The sequence below is a fragment of the Ciona intestinalis genome, chromosome 1 (assembly GCF_000224145.3).
Source record: "Ciona intestinalis chromosome 1, KH, whole genome shotgun sequence".
Taxonomy (NCBI): Eukaryota; Metazoa; Chordata; class Ascidiacea; order Phlebobranchia; family Cionidae; genus Ciona; species Ciona intestinalis.
In genome coordinates this window covers 3,578,731-3,596,227 of record NC_020166.2, presented here as the reverse complement: position 1 = coordinate 3,596,227, position 17,497 = coordinate 3,578,731, and the positions used below count along the sequence as shown (strand labels likewise).

At 34.9% G+C, this 17,497-nt stretch overlaps 1 protein-coding gene across 1 annotated transcript in view; it reads left to right on the top strand.

Moving 5' to 3' along the window:
* Positions 1-17,497, top strand: part of LOC100186533 (E3 ubiquitin-protein ligase rnf213-alpha-like) — a 44,364-nt gene that overhangs the window by 26,175 nt on the left and 692 nt on the right. Inside the window, 18 exon segments of the mRNA XM_026836182.1 lie at positions 333-478; positions 481-501; positions 1,076-1,229; positions 1,515-1,711; positions 2,202-2,333; positions 2,671-9,977; positions 10,039-10,192; positions 10,577-10,746; positions 10,905-11,047; positions 11,336-11,435; positions 11,798-11,915; positions 12,267-12,472; positions 12,890-13,058; positions 13,254-13,298; positions 13,529-13,606; positions 16,169-16,285; positions 16,842-17,037; positions 17,321-17,456. Of these exon segments, the coding sequence (XP_026691983.1) occupies positions 333-478; positions 481-501; positions 1,076-1,229; positions 1,515-1,711; positions 2,202-2,333; positions 2,671-9,977; positions 10,039-10,192; positions 10,577-10,746; positions 10,905-11,047; positions 11,336-11,435; positions 11,798-11,915; positions 12,267-12,472; positions 12,890-13,058; positions 13,254-13,298; positions 13,529-13,606; positions 16,169-16,285; positions 16,842-17,037; positions 17,321-17,456 (9,589 nt within the window).

Below are 17,497 nucleotides of genomic sequence, written 5' to 3'. Positions count from 1 at the left end.
TTACCTTACATGCCCCAGCGATATAGGTTTTTTACCTTACATGCCCCGGCGATATAGTTTTTTTACCTTACATGCCCCGGCGATATAGGCCACCTAAGTTTCAGAATAACTTTACCAAACTTATAAACATTAGTTCAACATGTATTTCAGATCAACTAAAACTGTGAAATATGCAAACGTTACTAAAAAATCTGTCTAAAAAAAATCTGTACGGAATTTGTAACCATTACCAAAAAATCTGTCTAAGCAATTTCATTTAATAACTTAAAAAACTTATCACTGGCTGAATGCACCTAGTCACTCATAAACATTAAATTCAACATTTATTTCAGATCAACTGATTTACTGCTTGGGATGTGCTGATCAATTAACCTTCAACGTATCTCGAGAAACTGAACGCTTGTTCCAGATGTTGGTTCAACAACCTGATAGAAACCAACAATACAGACTTGTGATTCTGACAAGCACCTGCAACATTACATAACTTCATGTTTTGATGAGGTATGTCTTGTAACAGGAACATAAATTAGAGCTTACCAAGTTTTTTTCTACCATAGAATTAAGTGGACAACAGTTTTTTGTAGTTTTCACTAGTTTTGAATTTATTTTTGTGGTTTTCACCTGTTTTGAATGTTTTTTGTTCTACCACAGTCAACATAATCAAGTGGACAATAGTTTTTTTGTAGTTTTCACTTGTTTTGAATTAATTTTTGTAGTGTTTTTGTGGGTTTTAATATTTATTTTTGTAGTTTTTACTTGTTTTGAATTAATTTTTGTAGTGTTTTTGTGGGTTTTAATATTTATTTTTGTAGTTTTTACATGTTTTGAATTAATTTTTGTAGTGTTTTTGTGGGTTTTAATATTTATTTTTGTAGTTTTTACTTGTTTTGAATTAATTTTTGTAGTGTTTTTGTGGGTTTTAATATTTATTTTTGTAGTTTTTACATGTTTTGAATTAATTTTTGTAGTGTTTTTGTGGGTTTTAATATATATTTTTTTTACCGTAAAATTAAGTGGACAACAGTTTTTTGTAGTTTTTCACTTGTTTTGAATAAACTTTCTTTTTCTACCACAGAATCAAGTGGAATCAAAGTTTCCATCTCTTCCAATCAAGATTGAGGAATATGTGAAGAAACATTTGGTCGTTGGGAATGAAGTTGAAACTGCTTCAACTGTTGATACAGATCACAGCTCTGTTAGAGTTGTGTTTGCTGAGCAGGCAGGAATGGGTGTGTATTTCAAGTAGACTACCAAGTTCAGTGTGTTATAATTGCAAATTTGCCAAAATTCTACACTTTAAGATTTCCTATGCAGAATAGAATGAATTTACAAACTTGTTCAAGTGGTTTTAAAGGTTTATTTAAATCTGAATATTTCTGTTCAACAAACATTTGTTATTCTTAAATTTTATTATTCTATTCTGCTAGAATTGGGTCATGTGGTGTCGCCATGTAACCCTGGATTTAGATCAGAATCGGCAAAATACCACAAAAGTTTTATAAATTATTTCTAAGGTAAATCTTTGTATGTGGCTCGCCGTCGATCTGACCTGGAAAAAAAATTTCATGGCGAGGTTTACTGGAACTCAACCACAATTCGATTCCTTGAAAAATCTGTCAACATTGATGATGTGGTAATGTCTTTGTTGGAATCAGAGGAAGAAGTTTGCAACAAGGAACCTCACTTTGTTCACATTGACATCACACCTTCGGTATGTCTATAAAATATCACAAAAACTTTTGTTAAAAATCAACATTATATGTGGCAAAGTGGTTAGCGGGTCTGTCACTAACCCAGAGGTAATTGGTTCAAGGCTAGTCGCTGCTGCCATTGTGGGCGTATGTGTCCTTGGGCAAGGCACTTAACGGCAATTGCTCCAACCAAGTGGTCACTAATGGGTTGTCCAAATTATAAGTTTAAAAAAATAATCACATACAAAGTAACATACTTGGTAACTCGTAAGCTGGCACAAGGTATATTATACAAAACAACCATGTTATAACGACTGTTGTTTTCCTGCCACGTGAGGATAAAGTAAGTTACCTTCATTCATTCACCATTGGTATGTCTATAAATTGTCACAAATACTTTTATTAAAAGTTTATGTTATATTAAGCTTTTTTATATTACCGATGCTAGTTGCTGTAAACAGAGATTCTGTAGCCATGGGTTGTAGAATATTCCGTAAAATTCTACTTCAGGTTCAAAGCGGTGTTCAAAAGTTCCTGTTTGATTTGATTATTCTCGGCAAAATCACAAGCAGTCTTGGGAGAGTATGGCGTCATCATCCACAACATTTCTATGTTATAGAATACACTATACCACGTGCCAGGGTAAGTTTTTTACAAGTAGATTTACTCTTGTGACATCTTTAAATTTACAGGGCATATTTTTTTGTGATTTAACATTCTCTTTGTTTCACATTTAAGTTTGTTTTATAAACAGATTTACTCTTGTGACATCTTCAAAGCTAGTGGACATATTTTATTTTGTGTGTGTTTTAACACTTATTTAGTTTTACATTTGCATATTTGGTAACTCGTAAGCTGGTACGAGGTGTATGAAACAGAACATCTGTGTAATAACGACTGTTGTTTTCCAGCCCAGCGGGGATAAAGTTACATTATTTAACACTCTTTTAAGTTTGTCTAAATCATAATAACATTTTAGGGTTCAATTTCTTACGCCAACATTCTTCGTCTACTACCCTCTGTAACTTGCTTGACCCCAATGCAAGTCAAAGGTCATCTAGAAAACAAAACAGAACAAAGAGAGCTGGAAAACCTTGTCATGATTGACAATGAGCTTCTTATGAGCCCCACCTACCAACGACCTTACCAATATTTGTACAAATATTCACACCAAGAAGATTTAGACAACTTCGTTTACCATCAACCAAAGAACAACCCTCTGGAGTTTCTTGAAACTCTGTTGAAGTTTTGCAGCATTGAGGAGCCGTCATGGCTTGAACTAAGCCATTTCTGTCGCTTCTTAAACACCCAGTTAAATGATTGTGAAAAATCGGATTTCTGCATTGCTGAAGCTGTTGGGCCAACTCTCAACTTTGATGCTGGTTTGGCAGGGTTTAAAAAGTTTGTGGTTCGCTTTATGATCAGGATGTCCCAGGATTTTGCCACACCTTCATTATCAGACAAACATCAAGTCGGAAATCAAGAAAATGATTTGTTGGAGCTTCACCAACTTAGAAGAAGATGGGAAAACAATCTACATCCATACATGTTCTTTAATGATGACAGATTCTCAATGTCATTTGTTCATTTTAACATCAACAACAGAGGTGATTTGTGTCATCCTGTAACATATGAAACTATTCAAGCAGGTATCATGACTAACTTGCTCTTCCGTGGATTGCGCATACAAGGGGTCAACCTCAGCCAGAATTTTGACCTGGTATCCCGTGAAGACAAACTTGCAACATTATGCAATGTTTTTGGGGTGAAAAAAGTGATTGATCCGGATCCAACATACGAACTGACCACTGACAATGTTCTGAAGATGCTGGCAATACATATGAGATTCAGATGTGGAATTCCTGTGGTTATCATGGGGGAGACAGGATGTGGGAAGACAAGGATGGTTGAATTCATGAGCAAATTGAAGTCTGGGGAAGTGAGCAAAGAAAGAAAGGTGAAGAACATGGTGGTTGTGAAAGTTCATGGTGGGGTCACAGTGGGAATTATCCAAGAGAAAGTTAGAGAAGCTATTACCCTGGCACAAAAGAATAAAGAAGAAGGGAATCTTGAAACTGTTCTCTTTCTTGATGAAGCTAACACAACGGAAGCTATTTATGCAATCAAAGAAGTTGTTTGTGATGGAACAGTACATGGAAAGTCATTTGTAGACACAGGGTTAAAGATTGTTGCAGCATGTAATCCCTATAAAAAGCACTCTGATGAAATGATTGCAGCCATGGAAAAGTCAGGTCTTGGATTTCATGTCAAATCACAAGACACTGCAGAAACTTTTGCGGGAATACCTTTGCGTCACTTGGTTTATAGAGTCACATCATTGCCACCAAGTATGCTACCACTTGTGTGGGACTTTGGACAACTCAATGCAGAAACTGAAGAGATTTACATCAACCAAATGGTGATTAAGTTACAAAATGATGTGGAAAATATGGAGTTGAAAGATCTGAGTGAAAACATGTTAGCGATCATTACTAAAGCTCTTACCAGATCTCAATCCTATATGAGAGAACAAACAGATGTTTGCAGTTTTGTAAGCCTCCGTGATGTAGAGAGAACCATCAAAAGTTATAAATGGTTTTACCAACAACTTCAAACTCTAAGTCCTTTAATTGATGAGGAAAAGAAGAAACTTTACAAAAGAGCCAATCCACTTCCCAATGAGTTGCGCGCATTAGTTCTTGCCCTCGGCATGTGCTACCACACCACATTACCTGAGAGACAGGAGTATCGAGAAGCAGTAACTCAATCCATTTTTCAAGCAGGAGGTAAAATTAATGCTCCAACCATGCTTCAAGAAATTGTTGCCTGCCAGAATGTCTTCATTAATGAGATAGAGCTGGAAAAGGATATCGCTCGCAATGAAGCTCTGAGAGAAAATGTCTTCATGATTATTACTTGTGCTGAAATGAGAATCCCTTTGTTTCTTGTAGGCAAACCTGGCAGTTCTAAATCGCTTGCAAAAACAACAGTGGCGGACGCAATGCAAGGTGGAAATTCAAAGAATCCGTTTTTTCAGAAGCTTAAGCAAATTCAACTTTTCTCCTTTCAGTGCAGTACTGTATCTGATGCTGTAGGGATAGAAAAGTTGTTCAATCAGTGTGTTCAGCTGCAGAAGAACCAAGATCTGGACCGATATGTAGCAGTTGTTGTCTTGGATGAAATAGGTCTTGCAGAAGACTCCCCGAAAATGCCGCTGAAAGTTTTACATCCCTTGTTGGAGGTTGGATCAACAGAAACGGTTGGATTGGAAGTCCCACCGCACAATCAAGTTGGTTTCGTCGGAATCTCAAACTGGGCACTTGATCCTGCCAAGATGAACAGAGGAATATTTGTTACAAGAGGAAACCCATCCAATGACGATCTTTTCAAAACCGCAGAAGCAATTTTTAAATCAGACAAAGAGAAAATGGGGGAAGTGAACAAAAATGTCAAAGCTCTGACTACCGCTTATCTGGAAATTTATAAAGAGCAAAAGAAAGAGTTTTTTGGGCTTCGAGATTATTACAGTTTATTGAAGATGATGTTTGCTATTCTGTCTGATAAAGAAAGCTTATCGTTTAAAGATATTGGACGACTGGTAATCAGGAACTTTAGTGGCAGTAAGCAATCTACCTGGAGTAAGCAATCTACCTGGGAGGTATTTGAAAAACACCTTTCCCAGCTGTATGAAAGAACGTACAAGCCAAGAATTTCTGTAGAAGCTTTAATACAAGAGAATCTCAATCAAGATAATGAAAGTCGATTTTTGCTGCTTCTGACCAAACAATATTCTGCAGTAAGTTTGTTAAGTCGAGTAATGGGAGATGTGAAAGATTTTCAAGTAATCTTCGGTTCAAGCTTCCCCAGGGATCATGATTACACTGAAGTGTGTAGAAATATCAACAGGATCAAAGTGTGCATGGAATCAGGAAGAGCAGTGGTTTTACTCAATCTTAGAGATCTGTATGAATCTCTCTATGACGCACTTAACCAGCACTATGTTACCTTTGCAGATCAGCGCTATATAGATCTTGGTCTTGGAGGTCACAGAGTCAAGTGCAGAGTTGCGAAAGGATTTAAATTACTGGTAATTGAGGAGCAAGATATTGTTTACAATGAGTTTCCAATTCCTTTGATCAATCGGCTGGAAAAACATGTATTTGACATGCAAAGCATTCTTAATATAGAGCAGCAGGAATTGGTTAATGAGCTACTTCAATGGGTTGCGGAATTTTCCAGAATATCACTACCAATCTACCCAAGAAAGTCTTTCACTGAACCGGATGCATTTATCGGTTATCATCATAATACAATCGCAACTGTTGTTCTTAATATGGAAGATGGTGAACACCTGCGTGAAAACATTCTTTTGCTTGAACAAGTGAAAAAGGCATTGCTTCAATCCGCTTCTATGGATGCAATTTATCGACTTCCTAAGTCAAAATCAAAGCGAGATAGTGGTGCACTCTACAAAATATATGCGGAAGAACAACAGCATGATAACTTATCTGCCATGCTGCAAAATGAAATCCAAAACAAAGCTGTTGATTCAATATCTGTGTTTGAAGTGTCTTCTTTTTCACAGGTACTCAATGAACAAGACAGACTGAGACTGGAAAGTCATCTACAGTTGCCACAAAATCGCATCATGTTGCTCACATTACAACAGTTCCAAACAGAAAGGGAATATTCCGGAAGATTGGATGAATTCTTTAAATTCGCATCAACAGGTGATGCCAACCAAGAAGACAGTGTTTTTATTTTGCTAGTCCAATGTCCACAGGTGCAGCAACACAGCAACCTCATCGCTTGTGCCAAGTATTGCGCAATGAACAAAGTGAAAGAAATAAAAGAACAAATGCTTGAAGTAAAATCATCCATTATCATTGCTTTCCTCTTCACTCTTGAACGACAAACTGGAATTGCTGGGACGAACAAGTCATACACAAGTTTCCACAGTCGTGATTGTCAGTCAGTGTATGTGGATGAACTGAGACCAGGAAGAGACTTTATTGCATCAGCTTCAAAATTCTGGGAACTTGGTGTCTTGGAAGTTTTGCAAATCAGTGCGGAGATTATGAATCAAAATCTAGATCAGTCAATCACCCTGTATGATGGACCTGCACTTGATTTATATCAACTTTTAAAGGAGAGCATACCACAAGCCATTGCAAAACTGCAAAACAAGGAAGCATCTGTGACCAGAAATCGTGTTAAAATCTTGATGGAGCTTTTGTTTGGAAACAAACTGGTTACAGAAGGTTTTCAAAAAATTGTCATGACACACATCTTTTATTTGATGCAAAAAAGAAAAGATAAACTGGAGCATGATGATTGGGCGATCCAAGAAGCATGTTCTCCTCAAGCATTGCAGGAAGGAGGAACTTTCAGGAAAACTTTGTGGCTTAAACTGAAAAGCTTGGTTGCAGTTGCCATGGCAAAGGTTATCAGCGTTACAGATGTTGACAACAACTTGGACTCAATTTGTAACGACCAGCAAGATGAAGGATTTTTGGACTTATGGCTTGAAATATTTCAGAGTCAGTTCATACAGAAGAGTCTTTCTTGGCCTGAGCATTTAAGCAATGTAAATTTGGTTATTTGTTGCCAGAAGGGATTTGCTTGCAAATTTCCCTTTAGCAGACAAATCATCAATGAACTGCTTCAACAATGGAAGATGGTTAACCAACTTGCAGTAGATGATGTTGACAAAATTGACCGTTTCTTTCAGAAAGTTTCCGGTTCTCCACTCAAGCCAATACTTGCGAAAGTAACAGAACATGACGCAATTAATAACATTAAACTATTCACAAGCGATCTGGTTCACATTCTTTATAAAATGACAGCTTCAGAGAAAGAATATGCAGCTGTGACAGAATGTATGCTTGCCCTGTTGCTTGCAAAACGAAATGCAGCACAACATCATCAAAATGTACTGCTTGAAATGTTCATGTCATTTGTACATTCAATGGAAGAGTTGAAACAACTGTCAGATATTCTTGAAGTTCAACCTCAAGTTATAGATGATGTTGAACGTTGGACAGAAGATCAATCTGAGCAACAAACTGTTGTTGTTCACATATCAGCATTTCAATCACTTGTTACTGCTCTTGAAAATGGTGCTCCAAAAATTGACAAAGGTGATTTTTGTAAGGAATGGAAGGAAAAGGTATCCAAGACAAAACATGTTGCTAATAAAATTCTTGTTAGTCCATTAATGCAAACAAGACATGAATTAAAGGAAAGTTGGAGAAGAATTGTTTTTGTTGAAATGTTTTTGGATCAACTTATCCCAAGTGCAACATTACCTGAAACTGCTCAAAGATATTTGGCAACATTGGCCCCTTTAGCAAGAAGGCTTTGGACTGGTGCAACTAAAATTAAGGACCTCACCGACAATCGATTCCTGAACATTTTAACAAAAACCCTGCAAGGCTGTGCACAGGATATTAATTTGAAATTGCTTTGTTCCTGGGAAAAGTTACAATGCAAGGTTTGCAGGTCGGATAAATTATCAGAACCTGTAAAACTTCCCTGCAAACATTTAGTTTGCATGAAATGTGTTCCAGTGGAAAGTCCAGAAAGAAGTTGCCCAATTTGTCGAAAAAAGATTTCTGAAAACCTGGAACTGAAACCGATTGAGCTGCAAAATGATCAAAAGAAAGAACTCAAGCAGTTTGAGGTTGCTTGCCAAAGCTTCTTCTTAGACTACTTGTCCACACTTTGCTTTCCTAACCCGGAGTTATCAAACCAAGATGAATTCAATCAACCACCTGATGAGAAGATCACCATGGCTTTGGAAAAGTTGGTTATATGTGACAAAACCACTCACGATATATCTCCTATTCGCAAAAGCTTAGACCCGAGTCCAACTGCACGATCATTCATCTTGCAGTTGCTCTTGCGGTGTAATCCAGTCTCAGTTCAGAATCAGCTTGATCGTCATTTCACGAGCATGACAAGTGTCTTGGATAAGAAAATGATCATGGATATTTACACTCAGTGTATACAAGATATGCAGCAAAGTCGCGCCACCATGGAAAACCCAGCAGAGGAGATAAGTGCCACATACGCAGCTGAAATGTTTGATGAATGCAAAGAACTATGCAAGTATGCCAACAACTTCAAGCAAGTGCAGCACCTAAATCTTTGTGCAAAATTGAAGTTTATTTCAAGGGTGGTTGTGAATTGTGTCTATCATTTGCAAAGTAAGACGGATAAGTCCAAAAAATTCAAGGAGTATCGAGATATGGTTACTTTTGTTGGAGCTGTATGTGCAAACTGTCAACACACAAAGTTCCTTGTCATGAAACAGTATATTATCAAAACATTATGTCGACGATATGGAATGGATGCATTTAATATCCTCATTGAAAATGATGGTTACAGAAAGTCACTGGTTCCACAGAATCTACTACCAGCACAAGATGCTGTAGAAGAAAATTTGTATCTTCAATCCGATCTCCTGGTGTTGACTGGAGATATTTATATTCGAACAAAGGCTCTGTTTTTGGACATAGCACAAGAAGAAGACTTACCAAATCTTTTCAAAAAGATCATTCATGAAATTCAACAAGCTCCTGACAGTATTTTCCAGATTATGCTTGCTTTGGCTGTATGGACTGCACATGGCAGTGCACCACACCAACTGAGAAAAGCTTCTTATCAATACATTACAGGTCGACTGCAGTCGCATTTGGCTGGTAAAGCAAGCCAATATTTCTTGTCAAATTTGGCTCAACAAAAATATGAGTTTCAAATCAAAGAGCTTTCACCACAAATGGCATACAAAGTCACTGAGCTGGTTAATCTTATTGGAGCTGTTGTTTTGAGTAACAATGTTGGAGTTTTGGAGAATTTGGCAGACCTTGTTAACAAGCCAGAAAACTATACTGATCTTTTCTTACCAACCATGCCAGCATCCAACTTTTTCGAAGTTCGAGATGTATTAAAATTGGAGAGAGCTCACAACACTTCCCCCAAAGCCTATCTCTGTCCAGAAGGTCATGTTTATTTTATCGGTGAATGCACTAACCCTGTCCAAGAGGGCAAATGTCCTGAGTGTGGAAATAAAATTGGTGGTCGGAAGTATGGCTTGTTACACGCTGGTAACACAGCTGGTGAGTTGACTGAAGCGTCACAAGCTGGGTATTTGCTTAAAAATGCAGCACAGTGTCAACTACCCACTCAAGAAAGAAAGCTGACCAAACTTTCTGTATGTGCTTTACGAGCTTGTCTTCATTCATGCATGTTGCTTGCAAATAAGGAGAAGGGCACAATACAAAGGTTAGTTGTGAAATATAACTTTTTCAAAACAATATTTACATGAATTTTTACTCTTTTTCAGAATGGTGAAAGTAAAAAGTAAAGAAGAAGCGCAACATTTCCTTGTTCAACATGTTTATAATGATATGCGCAATCTTGCTACTTGTCTTGGAAGAAGCATTGATGATGCTTTTATAATGATGCATCAGATTGTGCACAAATTTAGAACATACAATGTAAGTTTTTTACCTAATTGTTTTTGGACTTAAAAATATTCAATTTTTATTTATCTTAAGTTTTCAATATAAAATGCACACTTTTGTTTCTATTAAAAGTTTAACTTAATTAAAATAAATGGCGTGTCTGTCTGCTAAGTGTAGGGACCACGTTTATTATCTTCCAACTAAACGTAAATATGTTTTTACCTGTAAGCGAGTTTTAACAACTGTTGTTTTGTTGCTATATCCTGTCTTTTTGTTTAAAATATTTCTAAATCTACGCTACTGTAATCAAAGAGACAAATAAAAGTTCTTCTTATTTTTATTAAAAAGTAAATTTTGAGTTAAAAAGTAAATTTTGAACTAATAAGTACTGATGAGTAATGGTTCATCACTTATCAGGCTGGGAACCAGATCTTGTCACTACGAAGCATGGCTGCACGAACACAGTGGGAGGAAGCATTCCAACGGCAATTCTTCTCACTTGCTTTTCAAAACACAGATACATTGATTAATGCAGCACAAGCTGTGATTGTGCAAGTTGGTGATTTTGCACAAAGGCCTTTGGAAAAGTAAGTAACTTTGTCCATTTTTTTCTATTTGATTTCATTTACCTTTCTGTAAAACTGTCATTACTTTTTCAGCTTACTTCCTTTGAAAATGTCTTTCCTTTTTAATTTTACTTCCTCTCAAAATGTCTTTCTCTAAGATTGTCCTTGTTTACGAGCAGAATTGTTTACGAATTGAATCTGAACGGTGATCTTGAAGATGGGGTGATTCCCTGGAACAGCCCAAGTTTATGGAATTACCGAATCCATGCTGACATGCTGAATGTTCGACAGAAGTTAGAAGCTGTGGATGAAACTGTTGGTGGTGAGTTAACACAACCACTTTGATGACTATACTGATGGTGTGTGGTAGTATTGTTTAAGCTGTTCTGCCATACTTTGGCTCACACTTTGCAATTTGTCTATTTGGGCATAAATTTTATAGAAAATTGAGAGTAACTATACGTGATTATCTGAAAGTAAGCGCAGTTTCCTAATATTGTGTTTTCATTAGTCTTTATTTAAGTTTTAAACCCTTGTTAAAAATGAATTAATCTTTATGTATGTTCTAAAGTTTAAGTTTAAACCCTTGTTAAAGTGATTTTAATATCAGGTGAAGGATCTATCTTGAAAGTTTTGCTCAATGTTGAACATCTTGACTTGCTTCGATTCCTTTGTGACTTATTGAAGGTTCAAGACATGTTTATTTCCAGGTAAAACTTAATTGTTACATATTTGCTATTTCGAATCCGCATCTTTCGAATATCTTGTCCGGCACGGTAGCTGCCTCTAACCCAGAGGTAATGGGTTCAAGGCTCTTTGCCGCTACCATTGTGGGCGTATGTGTCATTGGGCAAGACATTTAACGGCAATTGCTCCAACCCAATGGTCACTAATGGGTTGTCCAAATTAACAGCCGTACATAAAAAAATGTAACATACATGGTAACTCGTAAGCTGGCATGAGGTGTATGAAACAGAACACCTTTGTAAAACGACTGTTATTTTCCAACCATGTGGGGATAAAGTAAGTTACACTCATTCATTCAATCATCTTATGTTCTCCCAATATAAAGATATCGCCAGAAAGTTGATTTGGGTGACACAGAGAAATTCACTTTGCAAGATTTTATTGAAGACAATGAGAGTGATATTGAAGATCAAATTGAACAATACATTTCAATTTGGAACAAGGTGCAATCTATTAATGGAAGAATGATTTATTTCAATCAAAATACTATAAAATAATCAGTAATATAATAAATTAATATGGAACATTTTTTATTCAAACAAGATATTATAAAATAATCAGTAATATTATAAATTTATGTAAAAATTTTTTTTATTTAAACAAAATATTATAAAATAATCAGTAATTCAGTAATATTATAAATTTATGTAAAAATTTTTTTTATTCAAACAAAATATTATAAATTAATCTGTAATATAATAAATTAATGTAAAAGAATTTCTTTTTTAAACAAAACAATATAAATTAACCTATGGCGGCTTTACTAAAGTGTGTTCTGTATTCTTTTTTCACAGCTACGAAAAGATTTAGAGAAAGTAGATCGGTTTAAGATGCCAAAGTCGTTCTTTGAATCTGACATGAATATGGATAGCCCAATATCAATGTGTTTACCAAGTAAACATGGAAGAGGAGGATGTGCTCTTCTTTTGGTGGAATACTTCATTACGATGCAAAACACATTGCTCTTGAAATGCAGAGATCTAATCACACCAACACCCAGGTGAAACATGGCAGATCAAATTCAGAAAGTATCATATATATTTGTAAATTATTTTATTAAAACGAAAGTGTACAACTACTTAGTGGACCAAATTCAGTTTGTTACGTTATTTGTTGGTGTTTGGGGTATAGGGGTTAAGGGTTAGAGTTTTTACTGGCATAAAACAGTGGTATTTGTTAGGGATCAGTGGTTGAGAGTTAAATGTTAAGGGTAAGGGCTTGGGAGTAAGGGTTTTCACTGGTATAAAACAATGCGGAAACAAGATTATAACCTGCCGTAATGTACCTAGTATATCGCTATTGTGACGTAATATATTACATTTGTTATCTAACATATCGCTATTTTGACGTAATATATCATATTTGACATTATATATCACTGTTGTGACGTAACATATCGCTTTTTGCTTTGATGCAGTTTTCCTGTGGTTGATGTTCGTATGAACATGGAGAATGATTTGATTTGTATCGTGGAATCTCATGACCTGATGCCTCTGGTTATTGCAAACTCCCAGTATGAGTACAGCAAAGATGAGAGCGGCACTAAGCATAACATCGCATACAATTTTGGATCATTAGAAAAAAAGGTAAAAAAAAGTAATCACCCACAGAGTAACATACTTGGTAGCTCCTAAGCTGGCATGAGGTGTATGAAACTGTACACCCATGTTATAATGAATGCCTTTTTCCGGCAACACGAAGGTAAAATAAGTTACATTCATTGAGTTAAATTAAAAATAATTTTAGGTAAATTAATTGTTAAACTATAATTTTTTTGCCAGGTGAAAGAGAAGTTCATTTTAAGAAAGAGTTTACTCAAGATTGAGGTGAGTTAAGTTAAGAAATTTGTTAAACTAGTCGTAGTAAATATATATGTTTTAGCAACTGTTGTTTTGTCGCTAATCCTGTCTTTATGTTTAAAATATTTTAAATCTTCACTACCGTAATTGAAGAGATAAATCAAGGTATTATTATATTATTATATCTTATAAAAAAGGTAGCAGACAGAAGCAACATGTATAAAACAATATTAATGAATCTCTTTTTTAACTTTCAGACAATACCACAGATGGTATATCCACAGGATGTGGGCTTGAAAAATGAAGTGGAAAAAGTGAATGAAAAAACAACTCAGGTTAGCTGTTTTTATAAGTGATGACTTCTGAGTAAAGTTGCTCAAATTAAGATTCACATTTTCTACAATATTACTTGGGTTTACTTGACTATTTTGTCTTTAGGAATGGACAAAATCATAAACAATAATTATAATCACAAGTTGGATTGTTAATTTGTTAATATGTTGAGGAACTTGCTTTATCCTACCAAGGTGATCCTAGAATACAGATATTCTAGCGACCATTTTCGATACCTTCTACTGGTACCACTAACCTAAAATTTGGACACTGTACTAACTAGACCCCAGCGGTACCGATTCTAAAATAAAAAATAAAAAATTCGAAAAAATATTAATTATGAATATTAATATTTGTCATAAAAACATATTTATAGAATTTTCTCTCGATCCAGCTTCGAATATGTTATAGCGCTACGTAATACCTAAAAAATTAAACATTATTTTCTTTAAAAAAATTGCGGGGATAGATGTTAAATACAAACAAGTATGGTCATAACTTGAATCATATAAATATTAAATTTTCGATTTTTTTCGCGAAAATATAACTTACGCATACATCTATGTAGGTCACTAGCATGTTATCCCCATCGAAAAAATAATTAATGTAATTTTTTTTTTAAATTTGAATATTAATGTTCGTCATAAAAATATATTTATGGAATTTTCTCCCGATCCAGCTTTGAATATGTTATAGCGCCACGAAATACATAAAAATGAAAGATCGTTTTCTTCAAAAAAGTGCGGGGATGGATGTTAAATATTGTGGAGAGTATTAATTACTCGAATTTCGTGTTTATATATTTTATTTGCACGAACGCAAAAATAGTACATATTAATCCACATAAATGTTTTTATAACAAAATTATAACAGTAAATATTTACCGTTGTGTGTCTAAAATGCTTAGAATTGTTAAAGTGTATGTACAACGACACGATTCATTTTTATACAGCATTGTTCATCAATTAAGATCTTTTAAAATGACTATTAATATGTGTCATAAAAACATATTTATAGAATCTTGCACCAGACAAACTTTGAAATGTAATAGTGCTCCTGAATAACTAAACAATGAAACATTAATTTCTTCAACTGATGAGTGCGGGGATGGGTATTAAATATTGTGAAGAATATTGATATAGTTCATGTCACTTCCCTGTTAATTGACTTTGTTTTTCATTCAAACTTGGAAAACAAAAGTTGTTTTTGTAACTGAACGTTTGTTTTGCAATAACATGTTGCTGTTCACTTGTTTGGCTCGAGTATGATAAGTTATATTTTCGCCGAAATATTTTAAAATTTAATATTTGTATGACTCGGGTTATGACCCTCATACTTGTTTGTATTCTGAACCTTTCCCCGCATTTTTTTGAAGAAAATGATGTTTCATTTTTTAGGTATTACGTAGCGCTATAACATATTCGAAGCTGGATCGGAAGAAAATTCTATAAGTATGTTTTTATGACGAATATTAATATTCAGTTTTAAAAAAAGTTGAAATTATTTTTTTTTTTCAATGGGGATACCATGCTACTGACCTACATAGATGTATGCGTAAGTTATATTTTCGCCGAAATATTTTAAAATTTAATACTTGTATGATTCGGGTTATGACCCTCATACTTGTTTGTATTCTGAACCCTTCCCCGCATTTTTTTGAAGAAAGTGATGTTTCATTTTTTAGGTATTACGTAGCGCTATAACATATTCGAAGCTGGATCGGGAGAAAATTCTATAAGTATGTTTTTATGACGAATATTAATATTCAGTTTTAAAAAAAGTTGAAATTATTTTTTTTTTTCAATGGGGATACCATGCTACTGACCTACATAGATGTATGCGTAAGTTATATTTTCGCCGAAATATTTTAAAATTTAATACTTGTATGATTCGGGTTATGACCCTCATACTTGTTTGTATTCTGAACCCTTCCCCGCATTTTTTTGAAGAAAGTGATGTTTCATTTTTTAGGTATTACGTAGCGCTATAACATATTCGAAGCTGGATCGGGAGAAAATTCTATAAATATGTTTTTATGACGAATATTAATATTCATAATAAATATTTTTTCGAAATTTTGATTTTAGAATCGGTGCCGCTGGGGTCTAGTTAGTACAGTGTCCAAATTTTAGGTTAGTGGTATCGGTAGAAGGTATCGAAAATGGCCGCTAGAATATCTGTATTCTAGGATCACCTTGGTCTTTATCCTTACGTGGCCAGAAAGCTACAGCATTATAACACAAGTGTTCTATTTCATACACCTCGTGTCACTTACGAGTTACCATGTATGTTACTTTGTAAGTGATTAGTTTGAGATTTAAGTGAGAGTTTTTTGAACAAGGTGCTTTAATTGATAAACCAGAGCTTGACCAACACAATGGCCATTATAAAGAGAATTAAACACTTAAATATATTGGTCCTTGGTTTTTGGTTAATACAATGTACAGGTACAATGACAATGTTATACAAAACAACCCTTTTGTTTTTGCCTTACATAGATAAATCATGTTTTGTTGTTGCTGATTGATTTTTGTATTAAATTTTATTTTATTTTTATTTAATAGGTTCCTTTGCCACAAAGATTAATTCAGGATCTCGACACTAATTTGGAAAATGCTAGAACAGCAGATATTTGTGAAGCTGTTCGAACCATCACACTTGCAATCAGTTTCATTGCAAAGGTGCAGTAGGTTTTATTTATTTTGATACACATTTGATTTAAGACACCTATTCTAACTTGTAATGCGTGAATAAACTTATGTTAAGGGGCATTAATGGGTATAACATTATGAAGATGTGTGTGTTGGGAAAAATCTAGCTGTTTAAAAAACTTCAGAAAGTTGTCCATATAGGTGAATGAATAAATATAAATTACTTTATCTTTACGTGGCCGAAAAACGACAGTCGTAAATAACACAGGTTTGCACCTCCTGCCAGATTACAAGTTACCGAGTATGTTACTTTGTGAGGTGATTATTTTTTTTATTTTTTAAAACAAATTTTTCTTGTGGCTAATAATTTGGACAACCCATTAGCGACCACTGGGTTGGAGCAATTGCCGTTAAGTGTCTTGCCAAAGGACACATACGCCCACAATGGTAGCGGCAAAAAGCCTTGAACCCATAACTTCTGAGTTACAGGCAGGCTTGCTAACCAACTGTGCTACGGCGCCAGACTAAGGTGGAAAAGTTCATTATACAAACGTTGTTAAATTGTAAATATTTATATTTGGTTTAGCTTGGAGGAGAAGCTGAACAAGCAATATGTGATTATGTGGAGAAGGACATCCTGCTTTCTCCTGAAGAAACTGCATTGATTCCACGTACTGCACAGATATGTCACACCATAGCCCTTTATGAAAGGTTGTCATGGCATCGTTCTGTTAGATTTGTTCTGAACGGTGACAACCCCTTTGAAAAAACTATCGGCAGTGGTAAGTTGTTTTGATGTTTTTTTGGTTTTGTTGTTTCGCTGTTCCGCTGTTCCGCTGTTCCGTTGTTTTTGTTGTTTTGTTGACTGACATTTCTGTGCCAAATAGATAGTTTTTCAATACTGTGAATTTAAAGAATTGTATTTGTATTTTGGCCTTGAAAACATTTATTGATAAAGCGTGTAGTCTAACTGCTGAGATAAAGTGCCATTAATATATAATATTTTCAAATTATTGTGTAGGGTAGTTTAGTATTAAAAATTATCGCTTAATTTTAAACTTTCAGAATCCATGAAAGACATTGAGGATGAGAATTTACTTAATGAATTGGAAAGAAGTTTAATCAACATGAATATTGCTCGATTTCAAATTGAACTTAACTCTCTATTGATGTGTGGACCAGATATGACTCCAAACTGGGGGTAATACATCAAGTTTTACCATTGATCATATTAATACATTT